At 46.0% G+C, this 19,253-nt stretch overlaps 1 protein-coding gene across 31 annotated transcripts in view; it reads left to right on the forward strand.

The window, feature by feature from the left end:
- Svil (supervillin) overlaps positions 1–19,253 on the forward strand; it is a 221,212-nt gene that overhangs the window by 200,728 nt on the left and 1,231 nt on the right. For all 31 annotated transcript variants that reach the window (XM_074056174.1, XM_074056172.1, XM_074056170.1 and 28 more), the window contains 7 exons: positions 5,057–5,208; positions 7,087–7,192; positions 7,911–8,118; positions 10,156–10,289; positions 13,811–13,966; positions 15,740–15,883; positions 17,103–17,227. In XM_074056174.1, the coding sequence (XP_073912275.1) occupies positions 5,057–5,208; positions 7,087–7,192; positions 7,911–8,118; positions 10,156–10,289; positions 13,811–13,966; positions 15,740–15,883; positions 17,103–17,227 (1,025 nt within the window). The remainder of the gene's footprint in view (positions 1–5,056; positions 5,209–7,086; positions 7,193–7,910; positions 8,119–10,155; positions 10,290–13,810; positions 13,967–15,739; positions 15,884–17,102; positions 17,228–19,253) is intronic.

Genomic DNA, 19,253 nt, shown 5'->3' on the forward strand with positions numbered 1-19,253 from the left:
CCTCCTGGTCCCATCAGTGAAATACTCTATAGCACCCACCTGGATGCTTTGCACTAGAGTCCATGACGGGAGGTGGACCCCCAACTGGAGACTTAATCCTTCTCCTTGCCAAGAAGTAGCCATGGTCCACAATGCTCCTTATCCATCCCCAAGCAGGAGGACACCTATGTCACAACCCTGCAATTTCAAGAGTCATTTCCCGAGAGAGTTGACTGACCTCCTTCTAGTCCCCTTGTGTTGCAGGTGTCTGATGTGCAGACTGAGAACCTTTGATTTATGCTGTCCTTTGGGAAAGCATTTTCTGAGCGCCTACTCTGTGAAAGGCACCATGTGAGGGACTAATTAAATACCTTATACCCTGCAGGAAGCAGATGGCATAAATGACAATAAAGCAAGTGCAGGATGAGGAACAGGACATTATGGCATATAAGGAGGCAATTCCCTTGACCTTGAATCTGCCAGCAGTGGAGAAGCCCCGTAAACCAAAACCTGGGCAACCAGCAGATGGGCACCACTGGGCCGGTGGTAGTGAGGGGACAGGCTGGGATGTGTGATAGGCAGAGCCGGCCTGTGGACCTGGAGCTCCCTGCTTGCCCCAGGCACTGTGCTGGGGCTCTCCCCTGCACCTCATAGCAGCTCTGCCATTCCACTTTCTCAGATGAAGAAACAACAGCAAGATTAAATAACCCCCCCGCAGAGTCCCACAGACTGTAGGGAGCAGACGCAAAAATCCAGGCTGTTCTTTCAAAGCCAAGAGTGGTATGGCCCTGCTGTGCAGTTCACCCTGCAGGAGGGAGTCAGATCTGGGGCCTGGCACTGGGTGTTGGGAGGAAGGAGTTTGGCCATAAGGAGGAATCAATAGGCCCAGTCACCAGATCTGTAGAGAGGGGCAGGATTGGACCAGAGCTGCTGACTCAGGCATGGGCTACTGAGCTCATGAACTTCTGGGGTTTTCTAAACAGCCTGAGTAAAATTGGGGTCTTACAGGGATGGACAGCTCTGGGATCTACTTCCAAGCTTAGCTGGGTGTCCAATAAGGACCCCAGTGACATGGATGTTTCTCACCTACTCCTGCGCCTGTCCCCTTCCTGAGGAGACTGACTCACCGGAGGGGAGGCCATGGGTGCCAGAAGCATGCAGCCTGAAGCTGAGGCCCCAGCTCTGCATGCTGGGTAGAGTTCATGAACCTGTCTGAGCCTCGGTTTTCTCACCTGGAAAGTGGGTTCAGTAGTTGGTTCACAGCACATTATACTCTGGTGCATGGCGCCTGGCACATGTTCATATTGTAGTGCACATGTGCATCCCCAACACGCTCAACAGAAACACACAAACACTATTCAACTTGAAGAAGAGTAGTGTAGATCTACCCAAAATAGTACAGTTCCCAAAGAGCCACTCAAGTGGACTCAAGCTCCATGATGGGCATCAAGGTGGCCAGCTGAATGCTAATCTGCACTGCTGGCTGGCAGTGAAGACAAAGGTGGGAGTTTAGTGTGGGCTGAGGGGCAGGGTGGGGCCAATCAACCCACAGACCATAGATCTGGGGCCTCTTAAGGTCCCAAAATGCAAAAGGAGAACTGCACATCTGATAAAATGAGACAAAGGGACAACACGACATGATAGGTACTCATTTTCTTACCTTAGCTGATAGTTACAAGACAGAGATCAACGTAAGTGAATGAACAAATAAACTATATTAATGTGGATTAGTTAAAAACAAATAAATCTAAGATTTCCTGGACCTTCATAGACTATTTACTTGGAGGCCCCTGAGAAATAATGGTTGAGCTGGGCAATCCCTGTCTGTATTTCTTCCCAGTGAAGTCACTGATACCCACAGTCTGCTCCAACTGCGGAGAGTGAAGTTAGAGCAGGGGATGGTTAGATTCCAGATCGTCCCTCTGAGAACAGAGAGACCCAACACCATGGCGATTACAGTCACTCTCTAGCCATCACAGAAGCACTGGCTCTGCTAGTCCAGGTCCCCTCACTCATGCTTCACCCTCCAAGTCTGCACCCGTAGACAACACTGAACTTGGAACTTGGGTGGTCTTCCAGGGCAGGGGGGACAGCAAACAGCAACTGTACACTCAATACCACCTTCTTCTTAGAGAACAGGGCCAGCCTGCTTGGGTCAGTGTCCTGCCCCAGTGACTGCCCCAGCTGAGGGCCAGGAGACCTTTTGCAGGAGCCCAGAGTTCAGGGTCAGTCTGCTTTGGAGAGTGGTATAGTCAGGTTCCTATAAATAGGTGGCCAGTAAACAGATTCTGGTCCAAGACTGATCAGCCATGAGCAATTCTTAATTTTCTGTGGCTCCTAAAACTGTGTGTAGGTCTAAATTTGGGTATGTCAAAGAAAATTAATGAAATATCTTTACCTGGAGGTGTGGCAAACCTGAGTTCAGCCCCCAGTACTGCCAAAAATCTTTAAAGAAATATAATTCTTTTTTAGGTAGAGATACACATCTATTTTATAATGTTAGGATATGATGCTAGTTATTTAAGTGTGAATATACATTTACATAATATATTCAGTATATGTTTACATAACATATTTGAGTGCTACATCCAGGAGATACATAAACTATTGTGATCTCTTTTATAAACCTGTCTTTCCCCAGTAATCTCGTTAACACAATGGCCTTCATTATTTTGAAGAAAGATATTGCTTATTAAAGGCAAACTTTTGTTGCTATCTAAATTAGTAGAATTTTCAGCTGAGTGGCTTTCAAACTAATTGTGGGTATTTATGAGCTTTTAATTGATGGTTCTCGTTTCACTTTGTCCACTCAAAACTATGCATACTTGACCACAACGGATACCATAAAGGCTTTGTTCAGTCACAAATAAACTTTAATAAACTATGAGAAACCATTTATGAAAACTGTTATAGATACTTTTAAATAAAGAACCAAAAATCAAATATGAACTTGACACCTTAACAATTTAAATGAGCTTTCTTCTTACATTTAAATCTCAAAAAAAAAAACCCTGTGATTTTGTGAATGGGATTGGAGCTGAGAAGAATTGAGATAATTTAGACACAGAGAATCCCTCCCTCTTCTTTTGTTTTGTTTGTTTTTTGTTTCTTGAGACAGGGTGTTGGCAACCTTGAGCCCACAATCCTCCTGCCTCTGCCTCCCAAGCACGTAGGACAGGCCAGCACCACCATGCCCAGCTGAGAATTCCCTTGTCATTAATTCTTGATGTGCTTGGATGGTACCACCACCTTCATTGTTCCATTGCTGACTTCTTTTCAGTTAGCTTTCTGTTGCTGTAATAAAACACCTGAGATAGAAACTTTAAAGTGACAGAGACCAGTAGGAGAAAGGGACTAGGAACTAGAGAAAAGGTTCGTTCGAGAAGAATTAATTTAGAATGTAACACATGTGCACAGGAAAACAATGCAAGTAAACTCCCCGTACAGCTATCCTTATCTCAACCAGCAAAAACCCTTGTTCCTTCCTATTATTGCTTATACTCTCTCTTCAACAAAATTAGAGATAAGGGCAAAATAGTTTCTGCCTGGTAGCAAGGGGGTGGGGGGAGAAGGAGGGGGCGCAGGAAAAGGAGGGGGAGGGGGGGAGGGGGGAGAAATGATCCAAACATTGTATGCACATATGAATAAAAGAAATAAAAAGTAAAACACCTGAGATAAACAACTTATGAAGAGAAAGGGTCTATTTCGAGCTCACAGTTTTGAAAGTCCTGGACCATAATCAGTCAGTCCTATTGCTTTTGGACCTGAGGCAAGGCAATACATCATGGCAGGGAGCATGTGGTAAGCAAAGCTGCCCAGCTATGAGCTGAGAGAGAGAGAGAGAGGTGGGGTTCCAGCACTCCCACTGAGGGCACTCACCTACTAACTAGAAGACCTCCTACTAGGTCCCCACCTCTTAAAGGTTCCACCACCTTCTAATAGTGTCAAGACAGGGACCAAGCTTTTAACACATGGATCTTTGGGGGACATTCCAGATCCAACTACATCATCCCCCATTTATTGAGACCACCCAAGCATATGAGTCAAGAACTTGGTCACCTGACCTCCCTCTGTCTAGAAAGTCCTATGTCCCTATAGCCCCCACTTACCCACCTTCTCAAAAAAAGACCTTCCTCCCACAGCAATCCCATTACCCTCTCCCTGCCAGGCATCATGTCCTTGTGACCATCCTTATAACATTTATCACTGTCTACAATTGTCTTGCTCATTTACTTGCTTTTTAGAATGAAAGCAGGAAAGTGTTTGGCTCATCATTTTAGCCCCAGTGTCAGTAGATACCAACTAGAATGTGTTCCTGAAGGTGGAGACTTGCCATCTGAAATGCAATTTGAAGTAACCATGTGACCGTTAACCCCACAACTGCCCCTCAGGGCAGGCAGTCGCACCTGCCTTCTTGCTTCCCTGGTTCTGCAAGGGATAGTCAACATCTCTTCCTGGCCAAGCCCAGGTGACAGACACAAAGTCCCCCTGGTTAATTTAAGAAAGTGATTGATCAGGAATGTAATGTATCTCTTCCATTTCTGACACAACTTGGACACTTCAAAGTAGTCTTTTTAAAACTAGAATAGTTTTAACAGTCTTACTTTATTTACGTATTTATTTATTTTTGCTTTTCCATATAAACTGGTCCAGCTGTTGTTTTTCAGTATGACTTCTTCTCCAGCTAATTCTTGGCCAAAGAGTAGCGTCATGTGGAAGACGTGTGTGTGTCCATCTGTGTGAGGCATTGGTCCTGCTCTGGCAGTCAGCATCTCTCTGTGTCACACACTTGGAGAGATATATGTCCTCTGTCTAAGATGACACGTGTTTCTCTTTTGGTGTCCAGAGGGCTGGCTGCCCAAGCATTTTTCTTGGAGGCTGTAGCCAGGTAGCTAAGAGAAAGATAGCTTCCCTCTTTTGAGGTATGATTGACCTGCTGTTCAATTGTGAGCCATTTCTCTTTAGCCCTGGGCTCTTTACCTGGTGTCCTAGCAGACCGTGGGGAGCAAGCGAGGTATTTGTTCCTCCTTTGGTATCTCAGCTGCTCACCGCACCCTCTGCCATTCTGTGTTTGCAGTGGGAAGCCGACAGAAGGGAGAGCATTCAGTCAGAGTTGCTGGCAAAGAGAAATGTGTCTATTTCTTCTGGCAAGGCCGGCACTCGACTGTAAGTGAGAAGGGCACATCAGCTCTGATGACAGTGGAGCTGGATGAGGAAAGGGGGGCACAGGTAAGTCTGGGTAGCTGCTGCAGGGGGCTCCCAACAGCACATGGCCTGGTCCCTAAGGACTGATTCTAACACAGAAAGACAACATCTTCCAGAGCCTGGCTTCTGCAGCTGTCAGGCTCTGCCTCACATCTCATCTCCCCATCCATTGTATATGATCTGAGACAAAATGTTGTGTCTCCAAGTGGTAAATCCACAAAGCAAGTGCAAGTCACAAGTGTTTCTGAAAGCTTCCATGGAACTGGCAATCAAGGAATTCCACAATCTAAAATTATAGTCATTTTGTTCACTTATTACCCGTGGTCCCCACTGACCAAGAAAGAGACCATGTCTCTCCTGGTCTTCTAGCCCCCAGGCTTGTGTGATGCCTTGCAAGTTACTACATACAGTCCAAAGCCAAGGTCTTATGAACATTTCTTTTTAATGTTTAGATGATCTGTGCCACATGTCTCAGTACTGGCATTTTTGGAAAACATAGCACTGTATGCACATATTTTTCTCATCTTGGGTGAGGGTTAACAGCAGCACAAGGGAAGAAAGCAGACATTTCTTCTCCAGAAACAGAGTCATACTCACTCAGCCTTCCACAGTCCTTAGAATCAATCATCTCCCCTTTAAAAAAATCATAATGCATATTTTCTAGTATGGGTCATATTTTAGAAATAGTTGTTAACAATAGCTACATTTTAATTTATTCCTACTATTGGGTAATTTCAACTGTCTTTTTTTTTTTTAAGGGTGTGAATGTATGTGCTTTAATCACGCCTTCCAAAGCATTGTTAGAGCCTTAAGTGTTAATGACTCTAGTTTAAGCATTTCATTTTTTGTCAATCCAATGAATGGAAAATCATTGTAGACATAAGAAAGACTGCCATAAAATGGCACTCAGTTGGGCAGAACAGGCCCCAAGGTTGAAGAGTTGACCCATGGAGAGAAACACTTCCTACCTTTCAGTGTTCCCAGTCGTCAGCTCAACAAAACTTCTCTTTAAGGGAAAATGTCCTGCAGAGTGAAAGTGAGTTGACTTCACCTTAGCCTTATTTATGGTACAGTCTTCACTTGAGGAGAGAGAAGCATGAACAGGCAGGGAAGGCTCTGAAAGCAGACTGCTGGATGGTGTCATGGTAGTCAGTCTTCTGTTACTGTAGCAAAAACTGAGTCAACTAACTTAAAAAGAGAAAAGGTTTGTTTTGGTTTCAGAGATTTCATCCACAATTATTTGGCGTTACAGCTTTTAGGCAGCCATAGTGGGAGCACATGGAGGACTCACCTCATAGACAGGAAATGAAAGAAAGGAAGAGGAAGGGGCTGGAGTCTGATAATCCCTTTCAAGTACCCCTCTCCCCCCGCCAGTGACCTAAAGACTTCCTGCTAGGCCCTCCCTCTTTAAGCTTCTACAACTTCTTAATTGCACCATGTTGGAGACCAAACTCCAAAACACAAACCTTTACAAAACATTTAAAATTCAAACCTACAGCCAGTGATTGCAAAGGACACATCCCCCCCAAATTACTAAGGCAGTGATTTGTCATTCCCATTGCTGACGTGCACTCTACAAAACTATATTTAATCAGTCATGTCTTACCTATACCCCAGAATGCATTAAAAGATCAAATCCATGTTCCAAAAGAATATTTAATGGCAGAAAAGTAGTAAGTAAGGAGAATAAAAGTGTAAGATAACAGAAAATAACACGCCTGTTTTCATTTAGTAGAAAATATGTGCCTGGAAAAAGTGAAAGAAGGGCACACACTAGAATTTTAATCGTGCTTAGCTTTAGATCACAGGATTGTCACTGTGTCTATTGCTTGACGTTTTTCAGGTTTTCATGACCTTGAAGACCCTTCCCTGTAACCTGTGTTTCTGTCCTTAAATTCATAGGTCCAGGTTCTGCAGGGAAAGGAGCCCCCCTGTTTCTTGCAATGTTTCCAGGGGGGGATGGTGGTACACTCTGGGCGACGGGAAGAAGAAGAGGAAAATACACAGAGTAAGTCACTTTTGTTTTGTTTTTGCTTTTTTGTTTTGTTTTGTTTGCAGTGTTGAGGATCAAACCTGGGGGCTTGTACATGCTATATAAGTGCTCTACCACTGAGCTACTTACTACTGGAGTTCTATTTTTGTTTTCTTCTGGAAGGTGTTTTTATAGGTAAGGGGGCTTAAAGTAAGTCTGTCTTCCTATACCTATGGTTTTACCGCTGAAAGCCTCCTAATGTTTGCCTGATAAGTCAGCTTTATGTGGCGCTCATAACCCTCCCTAACGCCCATGGAATTTCCTTCCTGACCTCTTTGTGTGCTGTAGGCTAGAGGATTTCCTGTCTGGATTCTCATGGGGACGCTGCCTATGATTTTTAGAAAAATACAAGAAATCAATGGATCTTCTATCAAAAATTATAATCTTTTTTTGGCCAGCATCCAAAAACATTTAATGTTAGAACCTTATGTCTTATTTTATAAATGTTGGGAAAATGGCGTTTCTGCATTGTGAACTTTTGGTGACCTGCTTCTAACTCTAAAAGGGTTTGCTTTCTGGGAACAGCAGGTGCTGTCATTGCTCAGCTTGACTTTGGGCTGCAGCTCCCCTGTCTCCCCAGGCCTCTGAAGTCCCTACAGTGTTGTGGCTGCCTGTGACTGCACAGCCAGGACCCAAAGGCAGCTCTTCCTGTCCCTGGCTTGGGTGCTAACTGTGCTGCTGATGTACCCTGCAGGCGAGTGGAGGCTGTACTGTGTGCGAGGAGAAGTGCCCATGGAAGGGAATTTGCTGGAGGTGGCCTGTCACTGCAGCAGTCTGAGGTCCCGGACTTCCATGGTGGTTCTTAACGTAAACAAGGCCCTCATTTACCTGTGGCACGGATGCAAAGCTCAAGCCCACACGAAGGAGGTTGGAAGAACCGCAGCAAATAAAATCAAAGAACAGTGAGTGCTGTGTCTGTGAGGTGCTGTCTATAAGAAGGGCTGCCAGAGGGGTGCGAGCAGGCTAGGACAGGAAGGGACCCCAACAGTGAGTGCTGTGTCTGTGAGGTGCTGTCTATAAGAAGGGCTGCCAGAGGGGTGCGAGCAGGCTAGGACAGGAAGGGACCCCCTTGAGTGCCCTGTGTGCTTAAGGTGATATCAACGAGGGTTGATTTTGAATGTGGTCCAGAACCTCTTACATTCCAAGGAGACAGAACACATCTTAGCCAAGGCCTCCAATTCGAGGACCTCCCCATTTTCTGAGGATTGACCTGCCTCAATAAAAGTAGCATTGAGCCAGGTATAATGATGCATTCTTGAAGTCCTAGCTACTCAGGAGTCTGAGGCAGGAGGATAGCTTGAGCCTAGGAGTTAAAGGTCAGCCTGGACAACACTGTGAGAGACACTAATCTCAAAATTTAAAAAAAAAAAAGCAAGTGGGGTGTGCTGGCTCATGCCTCTATTCCCAGCTAATCAGGAGGTAGCAATCTGGAAAATCACAGTTCAAGGCCAGCCCAGGCCAAAAAAAAAAAAAAAAAGTTAGCAATACCCTATCTCAAAGAACAAGACAGAAATGTTGGTATGTGCCTGTAATCCCAACTATGGGGGAGGTAGAGGTAGGAGTCTCACAGTCTGATGCTAGCCTGGGAAAAAGCACATGATCCTATCTGAAGAAATAACTAAAGCAAAAAGGGCTAAGGGCGTAGCTCAAATGGTAGAGAGCTTGCCTAGCAAGTGTAAAGCCCTGAGTTCAAACCCCAGTACCATCAAAAAATAAAAATAGGAAGGAGGAGAAGGGTCAGAAATAGTAGGAGGCAACCTTAGGAGCAAGGGAGGTGACCCGAGCATGCGTGTTAGCTTCTTACTCAGAGGTGCCCCTCAGCATTTGGATTAGAAGCCTGGAATCCTTTCACATTTAGAGAGCAAATGCCAAGTATCTTTGAGGAATTCCAAGTTTTGGCTTTGTGTGAGTGTCAGAGTGGGCAAAGCAAAGGTGGATTTGGGGAAGGCTAGATCATGTCTCCATTCTCGTGGCAGCCAACAGCAAATTCCTGCACTCGGTGCCAGGTCTGCTTCCTCTTTCAGTCACAGCCACTCAGAGGTCACTGCACTATGGTAGACCGTTGAGAGATGACCTTGGAAGAAGTAACATGGGAGTGGGGTGAGGGAGAGAGGACTGGGGACTTGGTCCCCTGCCTGAGGGAGCTGCACTGCGGCTCTGCAGTGCTGGCAGTCACGCACACAGGCATTGAAAGCAGCCGTGGATCTCCCTGCGAGGACCACAGGGCCTCCCGACAACAGAAACTGAGTTTCCAAGGCTTCCACATGCCACCAACATGCAATTTGGGCTAGCACATCCTTTAGGCACCAAAAGTGGGCGATGGGACCCACTTTCCTCCTGACTGCACTGTGGAAAGGGCAGAGAGAGAAGGGAGGCAAGTGACCTTCCACAGGCAACAGATGGAGACAATCTCAGAACAGTGTTGTGTGGGCTGCAAAGCAGGGCCCTAAAGGATGCTCAGTGCAGTGTCCTAGGCCATCCGTGCCACTGGGGTTTTCACAAAGAGCAAAGCAAATAGAGCATCCATTCACTTATTCATTCGACAAGCGCGTTTACTGAGCACCAATTTGGCACCAAGCACAGATTTAGGGCCTGGGGACTTGGCAATGAATAAACCAAGTCTTTGTCCTCATGAAGTTTGTGTTCTATTTGGAGAAAAGAACAAGAAGTAGTAAAAATGTTGTGTTATATATAAAAACGTGCACTGTTTCACCACACAGAATGTAATTGTTCACCACTCCCGAGGGACAAGCCAACTCCTCTTCTTTCAACACAAAGCTTCCTAAACTATAAAATATGTTTTCATTCCTTAATGAGAATTACTTTTAGCTAGAAAGGAAGGAGAGATGGAGAAGTGGCGTGGAGATTTAGTCTTGAATAATTTTGCTCTGCCGACCGTTCCCGGGCTTGTAAAACACGACTGGTGTTGTCCCCCTCAGGTGTCCTCTGGAAGCAGGATTACACAGCAGCAGCAATGTGACGATACACGAGTGTGACGAGGGATCCGAGCCTCTGGGGTTCTGGGATGCGTTAGGAAGGAGAGACAGGAAAGCCTACGACTGCATGCTCCAAGGTAATGCGACACTCCCACTCTGTAACCTTCCATTGTTGTCTTAAAAATCCACTCACTAATTTATCTAGTAAAGATTTATTCAGCATGTCACACAGTGAACAAAACCTAAGATAGGTCTTCCCAAGACTCCATCCCAATGAGGACGCCAAGTACTGTCCGGTGTATGACTACTTATTATACAAAATAAAAGTTATGAGTCATAAAAGGAATAGAGGAGAAAGTCAGGTGTGGTGGTATACGCCTGTAATCCCAGCACTCAGAAGGCTGAGGGAGGACGATTAAGAATTCAAAGCCAGCTGGGCTATATGGTGAGAGCCTGTCTCAAAAAAAAAAAAAGGGGGGGAAGAGAGAAAGATACAGGGTGAGGACATTGAACATGGAAAAGGATTTCTTCCACACACACCTCTTTAGAAATGATAATTACATAGGGCCTTGGAGGTTGGTATGACTTGAAAAGGACAGGAGAAAATTCTGGAAAACTGGATGAGTAACAACACAATGTGAACCCCTGGAGCAAGGTGCTGCTCGGTTTGACTAGCAGCCAGGGCACAGGGAAGTAGTGGGTGTCCTAGGGAGAGGACGGGTCCAAGCCAGATCAGGAAGGGTCTGGAACTCAAGGCCAGAAGTCCTGGACCAGAGTCTGAACTTGCCATTCACAGGAGTCAGAGGTGGAAGGGCATGTGGGGCAGTGGTGACACCCAGTGCATACTTAGGAGATTCCTAAGGAGTAGCTGGACATGTGAAAATTGCCTGCCACCTGTTGTTAGGTGACTTTTAGGGCCTAAAATTGACAGATAGAGATGGTCACTGAGTGACATGCCATGAGCCTGCCATAAGGGGGCATGTGGGAGGAGGAAGTTCGGGAACCCAGTGCTTCAGGCTGGTAGTTCTTAACCTTCCAGGGATTGGCAGATCTCAGGGTGAAAGCCAGGGGCACGATTCTCAGAAAAAAACAGAGTGAAATACACATGTACTATATCGGTTGTGGTTTCAGGGATTTTACATTCCGGATGCTAAAACTCACCATTTAAGAGGCAGTGGTCAAAGACAGAATATGTGGGATATGGAAGAACAAGGTCAATGAAATGTCACAGATACATCAGAAAAAGGGGACAGTCACCCTGCCAATGGCACAGATCTCAGGGACTAGGATGACAAAAAATAGCCTTTCTTGCTGGTGAGTCGTTTATCAGAGACCTTCACCAGCCAGTGGCAAGAGGTGAGACTGTGGGGTGAGGTGAGGAGGAAGCCAGTGTAGAGAGGGAGAGATTGAATAGTGAGAGGAAGGAAAACACTGCACAGCTTGACTGTGCACAGCATTTTCCTCTTGGAAATGCTTGGGTCTGGAAGTATTTGGGATATGAAGGTGTGTTTTTGGAATTTTGAAATACTTACATATACACAATGAGCTATCTTGGGGAATGGGACTCAAGTCTAAACACGAAATATATTCGTTTATATGCACCTCGTCTACATAGCTGGAAAGTAATTATATGCAATATTTTTAGTATGTCTGCATTTTGACTGAGACCCATCACCTGAGGTTAAGTGTGAAATTTTCCACTTACAGTACCATGTATCAGACAGTATCAGAAAGTTATGGAATTTGAAGTGCTTTGATTAGGTACACTCAGCCTTAAGTAGGAGGGGATCAAAGCCAAGAGGAAGGCATTCAGGCCCTAGATAACGTAATGTATTGCCTATCATTGATGCCTTGATGCTTGGATGGAGCAGAAGAACCTAACTGAGAAGAGGGATTGAGATGCAGACATGGAGGTTTAAAGGGGGAAGTTCCACGAGGGGTGGAGATCAAGGGCACAGGAGAAACCTTGGAGAGAGGATCACGTCTGTGTTGTTTATCAACTACCTCCTATGTGCTCAACTATATGTTGGATGTTGCAAACTGAGCCTGTGACAATGTCCACTGTCAGCTAGAGATAACAAATGCATCCCGTGGATTGAGAGGGGGAGCTGCTCCCAGTGCCCCCTTCATTATTTTCTGTCCCCAGTCAATCAAAGCTTTCCTTACCCCCGAAGTACTTAAATCTAACATGTTTTTCCTTGGTTCTGTATGTCATATTTTATCTTAATTTTTCAGTCCATCTGGAGTTTAACTTGATGAGTGATGCATCCAACTGATGGACCAGTTTTCTCATCGCGGTGAAAGTAGGGTCACCAAAATTCAGGTTCCCACTGATAATTCAGCTCACAGGCCCTTGTGGGGAGAGACCTTCTCCCAGGATTTTAGGGACTCCACTTGACTGAGATCACCATTTTATTATCTTCCCTGAGAAAGGAGCAGTCCTCTGAGGTTGGGGAAGAAGTCTGGGAAGGCAGCAGATCCCTCTCATCCCCTATCCAGAGCCCTTCCTAGTCATTGCCCCGGTTTGGAAAGATGGTGGCCACTACGGTATAGAATAGCCATCCCTATTCAGTTAGGTGTGTAAGTGTGTGACTTAGATTATCAACATGAGGAGCAAAGCAAACTTGTATTAAGCAGCTTTCATGACCCAGACACATTTAAACACATACACACACATATATACATGTAACTATATGTATATATGAACACACATATGTGTGTGAATATATATGTGCATATATATAATACAGTCCACCCAACACTACCGTTTTTACAAATGAGGAAACTGAGGCATAGAAAAGCCAATCATTGTGCCAAGTTTGGACAGCAATGGCCTGTCCTCTCAGCCTGTCCATTATCCTCCGCCTCTCACTCTTTATCAACTTTCACCTACCTCTTTATACATGCTGCCTAAGGATGGCAGAAACTATTTGAAATCACAGAGGCTATTAACGAATCACTGTACTATAAACAGTTTCCATTTTGGTATTGCGTTCTCATTATTAAAAATATTTTTGTACTGTAGCCATATACCAACAGCTCACACCTGTAATCCTAGCTTCATAGAAGGCTGAGATTGGGAGGATTGTGGTGTGAGGCCAGTCCAAGCAAAAAGTTAGCCAACCTCCATCTCAATCAATAGCTATGCACAGTGACACACACCTACCATCCCAGCGATGGTGGCGGGAAGCCTAAAATAGGAGGATCTCATTCCAGGCTGGCCTGGACAAAAAAGCAAGACCCCATCTCCAAAATAACCAGTGCAAAGAGGGCTGGAGGAGGCACGGCTCTAGTGCTAGAGCCCCTGGCTCGCAAGTGTGAAGCTCTGAGTTCACACACCAGTACCACCAAAAAATATTGACAGTTTTTCATTTTTGTATAATTAATGCACAAGCCTCTTCCCTTTTTCCAGCTGCAGTTATAAAGGCGTTCTCCAGGCTGGAGATACAGCTCAGCGGTAGAGCGCTAGCCTAGCATGCATAAGGCCTGGGGTTCCATCCCCAGCACACAAAAGAGGAAGAGGGGCTTCCTCACCTTCAAGCCAGATAAATCTGACCCTTGAGCCTCTGATTCTCTGTATTATTTCCTGCTTTACCTTCGGTCCTTCTGGGATTTGGTCCATGTGGTGTCTTTAGCTTTGTTCTCTTTTCTTTCCAAGATCCCGGCAGTTTTAACTTCGCACCCCGCCTGTTCATCCTGAGCAGCTCTTCTGGAGACTTCTCAGCCACGGAGTTCGTGTATCCCGCCCGCGCCCCCTCGGTGGTCAGCTCCATGCCCTTCCTGCAGGAGGACCTATACAGCGCTCCGCAGCCAGGTGAGGCCAGCACGTTCCACAAAGCCTTTCTACTTTATGTCAGCCCACTGCCAGAACCCTTGCTTCTGTTTCCTTATTAATCCTCCACTTACCCCAAAAGGAAAGGGAGTGAAGTCAACACCATGTAGAGTCAGGCACTGAAGCTCAGTTACTTCATGTGCCCAGAGACTCCAGTTACTGCAGCGTCAGGTGGTCTCTGCTGTTCTCGTGGGCTTCCTTTTAGACTTTCTGCTTCTTGGTCCCCAGCTGACTCCAATTATCATGTTTGCATTCAAAACAGAAAGAATGGAGAGGGGGAGAAAGGGTGGTGTTAGTCATGACTCCTCCTTTTATCAGATAAAGAAAAGCTTTCCCAGAAGTCCCGCCACCCCTGGCAGACCTCTGCTTACATCCCATTTGCCAGACCTTGTCATATGGCTACCCCATCTGCAAGGGACCCTGAGAAGACCAGTATTTAAGGAGAAGGTCGTGGAACAATATTTTTTATTCTAAGGCTCACAGCAAAGCCAAGACTGCAGCTCAGGACTTCTGATTCCAATGTTAGGGCTATCTCCAACAGCCTGTCACCTTATGATAGAAACCTTTGTGCTGTCGCTCTGGTTGGATGAATCACAGGAAACCATCCCATCCTCCTACCAGTCAAGTCCAAGGCCAGCTGCTTCTGTCCTAGCTTGTCCTTTCTCATGTTTCAAGAGCCTGAAGCTTGCAGCCAGGCACCTCACCTTACAGGGGAACTGAGGTCACCAACTCAGAGTTTGGCCATTGATCACATTATGCCAAGTACCCTAAAGGGCAGCTGCTTTCCGACCTCTTCTGCAGGAACTTGGGATGGGTTTTCAACCTCCACTGCTTTCAAAGTGTACGTTTTCCCCAGAATTCCAGAACACATGCCAGGAAAGAACTTGGGCAAGCTGAGCTAGCAAGGTGGACAAAAGATGGAGAGAAGATGCCAAACAATTTTAGGCTTTTGTGTGTGTGTGTGTGTGTTGGATGGGGTACATTGTGGCATTTACAAAAGTTCTTACAGTATATCAAATACATCATACTTGAATTGAGCCCCTCCATCCCTCTACCATTCTCCTTTATCCTCCCCTCCCCCCATTCCTGGAATAGTTTCAAGGTCTCATTTTTCCATTTACATACACGTGTACCCAGTAATTGCACTGTATTCCTCCTACGCCCTTTCCCTACGTCCTCCCTCCTCCCACTGGTACCAACCCCTCCCACCCCTACCCAGGCAGGACCTGTTCCACACTCCTGTTCTCTGATTTTGTAAAAGAAAAAAAAATGACATTTTTGTTTGTTTACGATAGCTACACAGGGAGTTTCTAAGGCTCATTTCTCTGTTAGAGATGTGACCTTCCATCATTGCTGAGCAGTGAGACGTGTACAGAGCAGGCGAAGCGCTGCTCTAGCTCTTACTGTGCTCTCTGGAGATCAGTGATGGCTGACTGCCCCTTGGCTTTTACCACAGCCCCAGCGGTGTCCAAATGGCCATGGGCAGCCTAGGGGTGAGCCAGGGGAAGGGAGGGGGACTTGGAGGAGAAAGAAAAGAGGTCCCATCATCATACCTCGTCTCTCTGGCTAGGGGCTTTTCCAAAAGGGCTGAGGCATTCTGGGGATCCTCCATGTGCCCCTTTGTCCTGAGCCTCAGGGAGATGTCCCCATCAGACAAGGCTGTGGGGGTGGGGGCATCCCTTATGTTTGGGGCAGAGTGAGGTGAAGACATCCCTGGAGGAGCTCCTGATGGTCCGGCTCTGTGTTCCCTCACAGCACTTTTCCTCGTTGACAATCACCATGAGGTGTACCTCTGGCAGGGCTGGTGGCCCATGGAGAACAAGATCACTGGCTCCGCCCGCATCCGCTGGGCCTCGGACCGGAAGAGTGCCATGGAGACGGTCCTACAGTACTGCCGAGGTGAGGGCAGGGCAGACAGCTGGAGGGACCAGGGATTCCACCAGAGGCCAAGATCCATCCTTTCCCCCATGCATGCCCACCTTGGTGGTATAGCCTAGCAGATAGCGATGGGGCCGATCTCCACTTTCACCGTTGGAGGCTTATTTTAAGATCAGTACCTTCTCTGCTGTCGGCACAAATGAGAATTTTTCTCTTTCATATTATGAGGCCATCTAACTTGTTACCTAAGGTGTATGGAACACCCCAGACTGACTAAAACCCTGTTGCACTTGGGGCTCATCATGCTGTGAGTCACGTGAGCCTCACCATGGTGCCTCTCCATCAGAGAACGGCCCCACAAACTGGCCGAAAAGCTACTATCAACCTTTTCAGCATTCATTATTGTTTTAAGTATTATTTCAAAAAAGATCCATAGTAAGCTGGGCATAGTGGTACATACCTGTAATTCCAGCTACTCTAGGTAAGGATAGGAGGATTGCAGTTCCAGGTCAGCCCAGGCAAAATTATTGAGACCTTGTGTCAGACGCAAGCCAAGCATAATGGTACACACCTGTAATCTCAGCCACTTGGGAGGCAGAGAATCGAGGTCTGATGCCAGTAAGGCAAAAGCAGGAGAACCTATCTGAAAAACAAATAAAAGGCAAAAGGGACAGGTCAAGCACTTGAAGCCCTGAGCTCAGTCCCCAGCACCACCCAAACAGAAAAACTGAACCATAGAAAGTTCGTGTTTCCTTAGCTTACCATCCACCTGCAATGTGGTCTTTTATATAAAATTAAGATTCCAGTAACTCATGTCCTATTTGAATGTTTATGCTTTATTGATTGGCTTAATATCACTGAGTGTGCACAGTCAGTTCTCTTCTTGCAAGGCTCTTTTGTAGTAAATAGCTTTTTAAGCTTTCTACCAAATGCTACCGCTACAGAGCATGGGTCAGACACTGCTATTCTCTGCCCCTGCCTTAAGAAGTCCACGGAAAACCTGCGCAGTGAGTAAGAGGGCGGGATCATCCCTCCCAGAGCCACAGCTGGGCTCAGGGCCATTTCATTCCCTCGTTACAGTCACAGGCGTGACTCATATTTTACATAGACGCCATCCGTGCGTTGTTATGAGCCACTCATCTGCACTTTAAACATGAAATTGGAGGAAGGATTTCAAGGGAAACCAGGCAGAGACAGGGTCTTTGGGCCTAGTGACATTTGCCTCTGTGTGTAACTGCAGGAAAGAACCTCAAGAAGCCGCCCCCCAAGTCTTACCTTATCCACGCTGGTCTGGAGCCCCTGACATTCACCAACATGTTTCCCAGCTGGGAGCACAGAGAGGACATTGCTGAGATCACAGAAATGGTGAGTGGACACCTGCCTTCTGGACTGTGGGAGGACGTCTCCTGGGAGAGAGGCATCCACTTTCAAGGTGGGGACACACTGCCAGGAGTGGTGGTTCATGCCTGTAATCCTAGCACTCAGGAGGATCAAGAGTTTAAGGCCAGCTTTAGCTACGTAGAAAGACTCTGTCTCAAAAAAAAAAAAGGCAGGAATATACTTTTTTTTTCTTTGCAACAGATGAACAAGTGTACATAGAATTAGCTTAGGAAGGACTGAGAATGGCGGGTCTCTCCTATAAAACCAGCTACTCAGGAGGTGGAGATGGGAGGATTTCCATTTGAGGCCAGCCCTGGGAAAAACAGTTAGAGACTCTATTTCAAAAAACAAGCTGAGGACCAGGGTGCATGGCACAAGCGGTAGAGTGAAGAGTGACTGCCTAGCAAGTGTGAGGCCTTTAGTTTGGGCATTGTGGAATTACACTCGTAATCCCAGCCACACAGGAAACAAGAGGTAGGAGGATCTCACTCAGCCTGAGGCCAGCAAAAGCATGAGACCCTATCTGAAAGTGGTAGAGAACCTGCCTGGCAAGGACAAAGCCCTCAGTTCAAACTCCAGTACCACCAACCAAAAAAAACAGAAAAAGAAAGAAAAAAACTCAGGAAGAAGGGAAGCCTTGTGGGAAGTCAGTTGGGCTATTTTGGTAATTCCCTGCACATTGAACTCAGATTTTAAATACTTACTCGCCAAAGTGAATTTAATTACTTTGAGACTATCTACACATGCAAGCTGCTTTCTCTTCCTTCTGTTAGCCAAAGTCGTACTGCTTCTCACGGTGCATGGACGCACCAGCAAACCTTCACGTTCCAGATGTTAACCTTGCGCTAACACTCCTGACGCAGGACTGAGTCCCTTAACTAAGGGAATGAGTGCGAGTGACCCGCTCGTGGGGGGGTATTGCTTAAACTCAGAATTCTGTCTTGTATGTGACTTCAGGGTATTAATGAGGCATTCATCATAACTTCTACCTGCCAAAATATTGAGATCCAGAATTTGATTTTTTGGTTTTTGAGGGGCATTTTTGGCAGTACTGGGGTTTGAACTCAGGGCCAGGCACTTGCTAGGCAGGCACTCCTACCACTTGAGCTACACCCCCAGCTCCTCCAGACTTTTATTTACCAACAACACAGATGCTTAGTATAGCTGTGTAGAATTTATTAATTTAGGAGGAAATTTTGTAAGCAATAAAAATTCAAAGGGTTTTCTTTTTGGTTTGGTGGGAGATCAGGTTTTTTTCTAGTTTTATTTTGTGACTATGTAGGAGAAAGCTGTTTTTCTGAGAGAAATGACCTCAGTATATTTTATAGGGGGTGGCTCTTAAACATTCATTCCTCATCAGTCACCCAAAAGGAGGGCAGCCCATGTGGGAGCCAGATTCAGTAGAAGAAGATAATTTACCCAGATTAAATGCATGCAGTGGTGGTTTTACAAAAAGGAGGGAAGGAGAGAGAGAGGAAGGGAAGGAAGGAATGGAGGAAGAGAGGAAGGGAGGAAGGGACTTGATTTGTCACTAAACTGTTCTGAATGTATTTTCTTACGTGTGTGTGTGTGTGTGTGTGTGTGTGTGTGTGTGTTCCTTTAAGGTTAATTATTTTAAAATATGTTCAAATAGGCCAGGCACAGTGGAGCATACCTATAATCCCAGTTAAGCATGAAGCAGAAGTGGATCTTGGTTTGAGTCTAGTCTAAGCAAATCATGAGACCCTATCTGAAAAATAGACTAAAAGCAAAAGGGCTGAAGGCATGACTCAAGCAGTGGAGCTCTCGGCTAGCAAATGTGAGGACCTGAGTTCAATCCCCAGTACCAAAAAAAAGTTCAAATATATTTCATTATTTAGAAGTTGCTAGTGGTATTTCCTCTACATTCTCAGCCCTGTTCCCTCCCCAGTGATGAAGCTGTGAGCCCCTTCCCAGGCTGTGGTTCAGGTGGGTCAGGGCTGCGTGCTTTTAAGCCCTTGATCAAACGTTCTCAAATGTGGCCACACCAAGT

Source organism: Castor canadensis, chromosome 15, assembly GCF_047511655.1.
Source record: "Castor canadensis chromosome 15, mCasCan1.hap1v2, whole genome shotgun sequence".
In the NCBI taxonomy this organism is placed as follows: Eukaryota; Metazoa; Chordata; class Mammalia; order Rodentia; family Castoridae; genus Castor; species Castor canadensis.